Source organism: Alexandromys fortis, unplaced genomic scaffold (genome assembly GCF_014885135.2).
Source record: "Alexandromys fortis isolate MF-2015 unplaced genomic scaffold, M_Fortis_MF-2015_v1.1 scaffold_60, whole genome shotgun sequence".
NCBI classification, from domain to species: Eukaryota; Metazoa; Chordata; class Mammalia; order Rodentia; family Cricetidae; genus Alexandromys; species Alexandromys fortis.
Window position 1 is genome coordinate 9,786,054 of NW_026067946.1, and position 8,330 is coordinate 9,794,383.

The following is an 8,330-nucleotide window of genomic DNA, read 5'->3' on the forward strand; positions in this document are numbered from 1 at the left end:
AAATTAGGAAACAACCTTCCTCAAGACCCAGTAATACCACTTTTGGGTATATACTCAAAAGTTGCTCTATCATACCACAAGGACATGTATTCAACTATGTTCATAGCAGCATTGTTTGTTATAGCCAGAACCTGTAAACAACCTAAGTACCCTTCGACTAAAGAATGCATAAGGACAATGTGGTACATTTGCACAGTGAAGTACTACACAGCAGAAAAAATAATGATATTTTGAAATTTGCGGGCTGGATATATCTAGAACACATCATATTAAGTGAGCTAACCCAGATGCAAAAAAACAAATATCATAAGTGGCTTTTAAACATAAAGCAAAGAAAACTAGATTACAATTCACAATACCTGAGAACCTAGACAGCAATGAGGACCCTAAGAGAGACATAAATGGATCTAATCTACATGGGAAGAAGAAAAAGACAAGCTCTCCTGAGTAAATTGGGAGCATGGGAGAGGATTGAAGGGGAGGGGAGAGAAAGGAAGGGTACCGGAGAAAAATAGATAGCTTAATAAAAACAATAAAAAATAAAATGTCACATGGGAAGGAGGAAAGCTATGGTACACAGTATCTAAACAACTTCATAGAATTTCATTTAATATGTATATTTAAAATTCATTTCTTCAAAAGACAGCATTTTAATTACATTCAAATTATATTCACTCTACCAACAAACTCATCATTTATTTATAAGGCTAGATATTAGAAAACAGATGAAAGTTTAAACAAATTTTATTTTTTGAAAGTCCCTCCAAATTCAGTATCCTGAAAATTTCTACATATGTACTTGAAAAGAAGTATATGTTAGATGGAAAACTGTTAAGTTTTTTGAATAGGAATAGAAATGTAATACACATACAATGAAGCATAATTCACTTTGGCTCAGTTTACAGGTATGCCTCAAAGTGTGTGAGTGAGTGGGTAGATAAGTGTGTGTGTGTGTGTACACATGTATACATTCATATATTACATATTTATTTATATAGCACAATTTTTAGTACAGGCAAAAGTCACAGCATATATAGTAAAGCAATGCACCAATATGTTTTCTCAGAGAAAGTAGAAGAGTTCTCAAGATTTCATGCCAATCCATGATTTTCCAAATCTTTGTTCTCAAATATAGAACCTGACATTTGTTTTCTTTTTATCTTTAAATTAAATACATTTTATAATAATGACTCAAATGCCATGAAAATTACTGTCAAGCTTGCTCTATTTAGAGCTCAGTAATAAAGACATGTCTGTTGTTTTAGTCCTGTCCTTTTACTCTCTCTAAAAAGTCTCTAAGGAAGTCTTTAATATGTGGTGGGAAAGGCATCAAACAGTTATTCTGAGATGGTAAAGAAATATGAGACTTGGGTGTCCACACAGACTTAGAAAAATAAATGTTGATTTATATAAACCAGGTGAGAAAAAAGAATGAAAAATAAATGAAAGAAGACAAAGAACTGTGGTCCTTGTGAGCTTTAGTTTCAAAGATATACAGCAACCAATCTACCAATAACTGCTGAGCATTTTTTAAAAACTTCTATAAATTTCAATAAATTTTAGTTTTTCTAAATTGGGTTTCTACAGCAAAACAATGATGCCATAATAGTAATAATAGTGTGTGAAGGTTGTTTCATGGGAAGAAGAAAAAAAGAATAGGTATATTGTACATCAGTGAAAGGGGGCAGGGTCAGAAAAAAAATTAAGCCTGGTCTGATCAAAGGCAGGGAGAAACTACCTTTCTTTAGATTTTATCTCATTCTTTAATCAGAGAAAAATAGTACCCCATTTGTTTACTTCTTTACTATATCCCAGACTAAAAATAACAGAATGAATAGCCCTTATAAATACGCTAGTTCTAAAAGAGATAATTTAAATGTTTAGTTTTTCTGGTTGTTTAATGATATACCTAAAAATTCACTCTTCTAGAATGGTGCTTAGATGTACTGATATATTTATGCCTTTCCTGAATTAAATAGTTAGCAATAAGAGTTTGGCATCGCTGGGCAGTGGTGGCATGTGCCTTTAATCCCAGCACTCAGGTGGCAGCGGCAAGCAGATCTCTGGGAGTTTGAGGCCACCCTGGTATACATACAGAGTTAGTTCCAGGACAGCCAATGCTACACAAAGAAATCCTGTTCAGAAAAACCAAAACAAAAACAAAAAATAAAAAATAAATAAAAAATAAAACGTTGTCATAATCAACTGAATATTTTAAAGAAATCTTTACATTTACATTAAATTAAAATAAGTGCTGTTATATCAAATATCAAAATTACTATTTTGTTCATCAGAAACATATAATTAACATTATATAGTCATTGCCTAAAATCACTACAAAAATTTAAATGATCTTTTCCACTATATGAAAATGATGATTCTGAAGTAACACGCTAAGTTACAAAACCCATTCATGACACACAACACCTCATCAAGGTTTTCAACAAGTCAGTGCACTCAGTAGTTACAAGAGGCATAATGCTCTTCCACAGCCAGGAGTTCTGAAAAAGTAAAAAAGAAACAAAAAAGAAAAAAAAAGGTAAATAATCTGAAAGGCATCCCTAATGATAACAAATACTGCAAGTAGTCCCCAAGCCAAATATCATCTAACCTGAATGTCAATGTCAATCAGCTGTCATTTTTCTCTCCCAATGGAAGACGTTCCCATAACTGGAGCAACTGTTCACCAACCTGAGGTTCTAGCTCCTAGATAAGTCATAAGTTAAAATAAACATTTTAAAAAAAATGGGATGTTTTTTAAATCAGTAAAAAAAAGTGGATAAAAATGCAAAAAAAATCACTTTAAATTTCACATTTAAAAAATTAGATGTTACTATCAAACAAAACAGTACATACTATTTCTAATTCTCTGCTTTTAGAGTTGATATTCAGATTTAAAATTCTACTTCGTGTGAAAAATCTTGCAACTTTTGTGATGAAATAGTAACAGATTTCCAAGTAATCAATTTAGAATTTTGTCTAGATAGAAACAACAAATTTTACTTTACTTGGAGATTCAGCAGAAGCACTCAATTTGAACTTCTGAAGGTTTGAACCTAGATGTTTTGAGGCTTCCTCCCCAAGAAAGCATCTTAGGTGACTACATATTCCTACCTTAGATATTATTTAATGTAAATCAAAATTAATAAACTAAAATATTATATGAATAAAAAGAATGCCACCTTTTCATCCTCCAGTGGCATGGATGATACTCTGAAGATTACCTAGAAAGAAATCAACTATTTCCCAGGGTGGTTTGAGGTAGTAAGCCACAAAACTTCAGATAAATTACTGGATATAACTTTCGGTAAAACAAACCCCTGAACCTACTTTCTCCCATGTAACCTGGGACCAATAGCTTACTGTACTGTTAATAAGAAGAGATTACATGATGCTATTAGTACAATATTTTGGCACTATTCATTAATTCTCATCATATTACTAGTTTAAATGCACAGATGCAGCATCAAAAAAGCAAAGGTAACAAATAAAGCAAGACATTAGAATTAAAAGGCTACTATTTATACAATGTGCTTAAACAACAGGGACACTGCGGTGCTGTCAGCTTGAGACTGCAGTCAAATCACCTCACGATGGTAATCTGTTTCGGTCAATGTTCCACTAATAAGACAACAGAAAACTCCATGAAGTGACTTAGGAAAGATTTCATACAGCAAGAAACAGAACTTAAGAAAATGTTTTAAAAATCCCTAAGACATTTGCAAGCAAACTTTCATGCTCTTTATAAATCAAAACTAGTTTTGTTCGTGTGTATATGGCATATGCAATTGATATTAATACATATTCTCCTCTGAGCAGTAACAACCAAAAAAAAAATCAAAAGAAAAAACTTAAGATGCCAGCATATACCTGCCCATCTCTGCTTATCTGCACTTTCTTGTTGTCATTCCAAGGATTGAGCAAATGGTGTGCAAACTGAAAGGGCAGACTTTCTTTGCGTATCCACTCTACTTTAAATACTCCACCTAGTCCAGCTGAACCCCAGTCCTGGCTCTTCTCTCTTCCTATCTCAGAAGACATCCTAGAAAATCCCTGTATAAAAAATGAAAGGAAGAGGAAGAAAAGATGATATTAAGACATCTGTATCTTTTTTTTGTTTGTTTTTAGTTATAAACTTATTGGCCCATTAACTTGGGCTTCTTATTTACTAATTCTTTTTTTTTTTTTTTTTTTGGTTTTTCAAGACAGGGTTTCTCTGTGGCTTTGTTATTTACTAATTCTTATAACTTACATTAGCCCTTAATTCTTATCTGAGTTAGCCACGTGGCTTGGTAACTTTTTTGGCAAGGCAATCACATTTTGCTTCCTCTGCATCAGGATCACGACTGCAGAAAGAATTTTCCTCTTCCCAGAATTCTCTTGTTCTCATCACCCTGCCTCTACTTCCTGGCTGGCTAGTGGCCAATCAGCATTTTATTAAAATACAATTGACAGGGTACAAACCATTATCCCACAGCAAAGTAGATTTTTAGTTTTATAGTTCACCCTTAACATAAATTCTCCATCTCTCCTTTTCAGGTGTCTCTCCTCTCCACACACACAAAGTGCTCATCTTTGCTTTGCACTGACATTTGGAGCCAATGATGCTTGAGATTTACTTGGTACTGGAGGATACTGCGATTCATGACCATGGCAACTTGTATGGGCCTTGCTTACATTACAGTTTCAGAGCAATAGTTCATTATCATCATTCTGGGGAGTATGGCAGCAGATAGACAGATATGGGGTCAGAAAGTAACTGAGAGTTCTACATTGGGTTCTTCAGTCACCAGGACTGAAAGACACTGGACTTGGCTTCACCTATTGAAACCTCAAAGTCTACCCCACAGTGATACACTTCCTCCAACAAGGCCATTCTTCCTAATCCTTTCAAATAGTGCCACTCCCTGGTGACCAAGATATCTGTATCTTTCTGATAGGGATAATTATAATTTTAAAGAATTTTAAAGAAAAGATACAATATTAAAATAATACAAATTTATCAAGAACCAAAAAAACCTTTATCAAATTTTGGAAGATAAACAAATTCTAGCCAAATGTAATTTCAAATATTAATAGTTTCTAATGTATCAACAGTTGTAAGCCAGCATTTATTATATAAAAATAATCATCAAACTTGTAGTTTTTATTTATGAATACTATAACTATGAAATAATTCAAAGGTTTGCAAGTTAAGTCAAAGGTAGTTAAGAAACCATCACTGAGACAGAGATGGCTCAGTGTTGAAGAGCATTAGCTGGTTCTTCCAGAGGACCTGGGTTCAATTCCCACCACCCATATGGTGGCTCAGGACCATCTATAACTCTGGCTCCAGGGGAGCTGACTCTCTTCTGGCAGCTACAGGTACTGCATGCATGTGATGCACAGACAGATTGAGGCAAAACACCCATACAATATAATTTTGAAATCTCTTTTAAAAAGAAGCAGGTCTTTTCATTGTTCATAAATTTCCAGTCCACATAAACATTTTACAAAGGCAAAGCTTTGCGGCATTTCATCCACTGACAGATGCAAAGCTGCTGTCAGCAGGAAGGATGACTCATCTGGAAACACTCTAGGTCAAAGGAAAGCACAGTTCTGACGCCCCCTTGCAGAAATGTGAAAGCGACCTCACTCCCAGTCACACCACAGACAATTCCATTATGCCCTAATACAATAAAAAGCTAGGATTTGGTTTTGGTTTTCTCTGAATTTGAGAGCATAACCTACAGGCAAAATAAATGCCATTTTATTGATTCAGGACAGCTCACCTGAAAATGTCCAGATCCTTGAACAGAAAATACCAAGTAAACCATGCTGCTCTCCCAAAAGGCTCGATTTAGCTTCCGCTCATTACTCGGAGTTGTAGACCAGATACCCTTCTGTTGAGAAATTTCCAGGTTTCTCAGATTGCTACTTTTCATTATAAAGTAACGAACAGGCATGTTTGGTCTTGGTGAAGGAGATTTTGAGCCCTATAAAAGAATGCATACGTTCTTGAAAGGTAATTTGACCTTTCAAAGCCAGTAGGCTCTCATAAATAACATCTTCATAAACACATAAACTTTAACAAATATTCAACAAATGTAAATAGTTGCCATGCTTTAAAACCTTTACAAGGCTTAATCAAACTGAGGTTTTTAAAAAGCCAGAATGAAACACTTACTTCCAAGTATGCAAAATGCCTTGCATCAAGTGAGGAACTTTTTAATTAGTTTTATTTTACACTTGGGATAAATTTTCAGAACATGTTTTTAAAACTTACCAATTCTAATAACAAAACTAAAATCTCTCCAGTTTACTGTCTGGCGATTTCAAGACGACGGGGGTGGGGGGGGGAGTCCAGTACTCTCACTGAAGCTTAGACTACAAAGAGACTAGAGTAGGCACAGCAATGTAAAACGGAGTTGCACAAAGAGCTCCAGATTGCAGAAGGGTTCCCAAAAGTGAACAGCTAGGCAGTGATCTGACCAAGAGTGCAAAGAAATGTGCCAAGAGTAGGCAAAGAATGGATGGAAAGCAGAACACCAAATAATTCCCATGTTTTCCACATGGGTGGAAATACTTGATATCCTCAGCCAGAGCAGACACCTTATAATATACAGTGCACCTGCCCTTAGAAGGGTCACACCTAAGTACTGGAAAAAAAAAAAAAAACTAATACCAGAACAAAGACCGCTCAGGACCCTACTGTAACACTTCTTTCAATTAAACCTCAAAAGGATTAAACTGGCAAGATATCTCAGCAAGGTAAAGTGCTTGCCAAGAAAACATGATGGCCTGAGTTTGATCCCTAGAACCCTGGTGGAAGACGAGAACTGACTCCTGACAGTTGTCTTGGTATGTGAGTGCACACATGTACATGCATATACATGACTACACACACAAATAATTTTTATAAGCTAAACAGTATTAAACTAATTGTAACTAACCTAGATAAAATAGAACAAAGCCTAACACTATTCAAAGGAACACACAAAAAAAAAATCTAGAAGCCAAACAAATTGATAAGAAATGCAAAGAAAATAAAGGATAGGATCCATAGCCAGGGGAAAAAAAATCAATACATGTAGACTCACATGTCAGATTTCAGAAACAGTAGACAAGAATGGTAAAGCACCCATTATAAATTGTGTGAACAACGTTTAAGAAAACTAAAAAAAAAAATGAATACTAGAGAGGTATTTTATAATGGCAGGAGATATTAAAGACACATGGGGAAAATAGTAACTCCAAATAATAACATTACAAACAAAAATAGTTTACACTCAAAATAAAAATATCACCGAATGAAGTGATAGTAATAAAACTACCTAAAATGAAGTCAAGAGGGAAAAACGATTAGAAAAAAAAGAGTATCACAGAACTAGGAAATACTGAATGTCTTATATACACATAGACAGATGTAAATACACACATAGATATTTAGCAAGAATTCCACACAAAAACATGACTGAGTCAGCAACCTAGGCCAGAGCAAGCCTGAGACAGCAAACACCACAGAAGCAGAACAAACCTCAGAAGCGCTGAGTGACCTCCAAGAACACAGAGTGACCAACGGGGTGACTGGAACAGTGGTCCTGATTGCACCACAAGGAGCAACCATCTGAGCCTTAGATCCACTGGCACCTGGAAGACTGATCACCTGAGAAAGAGACAGCCCCAACTACACCAATCAGAGGAAAAGATAGGTAGACAAGGTAAGAACACACATAACACCACAAAGAGCAATACAACACCAGTAAAAACTAGTGGCCCTACAAGAGCAAGACTTGAATAATCAAATATAGATGAAGCAAAAGAAAATGACCTGAAAAATAACTTTAGGAGAATGTGTGAGGCCCTTAAAGAGAAAATTAAAAATTCCCTCAAAGAAATAGAGGAAAAGACAAACAAAAAATTGAAAGACATCAACAAATACCTTAAAGAAAATTTAAAAAAAAAGCAATCAACCATATGAAAGAAACTATTTAAGATTTGAAAACTCAAATGGAAACAATAAAAAAAAAGCCAAGGGAATTATAGAAACAGAAATCATGAGAAAGAGATCAGAAACCACAAATGTAAGCATAAACAGCAGAATACAAGAGATGGAAGAGAGAAACCCAGGTGCTAAAGATACAAAAGATGAAACAGATTCATTGGGTCAAAGAAAACATTAAATCTAACAAAAGCTTAACACAAAATAGTCAGGAAATATGGGACACCATGAAAAGACCAAAGCTAACAATAATAGGGATAAAAGAAGGAGAGGAAGTTCAACTCAAAAGCACAGAAAATATATTCAACAAACTCAGAAAACTTCCCCAACCAAAAAAAAAAAAAAAAAA

At 34.8% G+C, this 8,330-nt stretch overlaps 1 protein-coding gene across 2 annotated transcripts in view; it reads right to left on the minus strand.

The window, feature by feature from the left end:
• Window positions 1-726: 726 nt before the first annotated feature.
• Ythdc2 (YTH N6-methyladenosine RNA binding protein C2) overlaps window positions 727-8,330 on the minus strand; it is a 57,558-nt gene continuing 49,954 nt past the window's right edge. For both annotated transcript variants that reach the window (XM_050149259.1, XM_050149260.1), the window contains 4 exons: window positions 5,772-5,975; window positions 3,871-4,053; window positions 2,612-2,706; window positions 727-2,501 (listed from right to left, as the gene is read on the minus strand). In XM_050149259.1, the coding sequence (XP_050005216.1) occupies window positions 2,629-2,706; window positions 3,871-4,053; window positions 5,772-5,975 (465 nt within the window). In that variant the 3' untranslated portion in view covers window positions 727-2,501; window positions 2,612-2,628. The remainder of the gene's footprint in view (window positions 2,502-2,611; window positions 2,707-3,870; window positions 4,054-5,771; window positions 5,976-8,330) is intronic.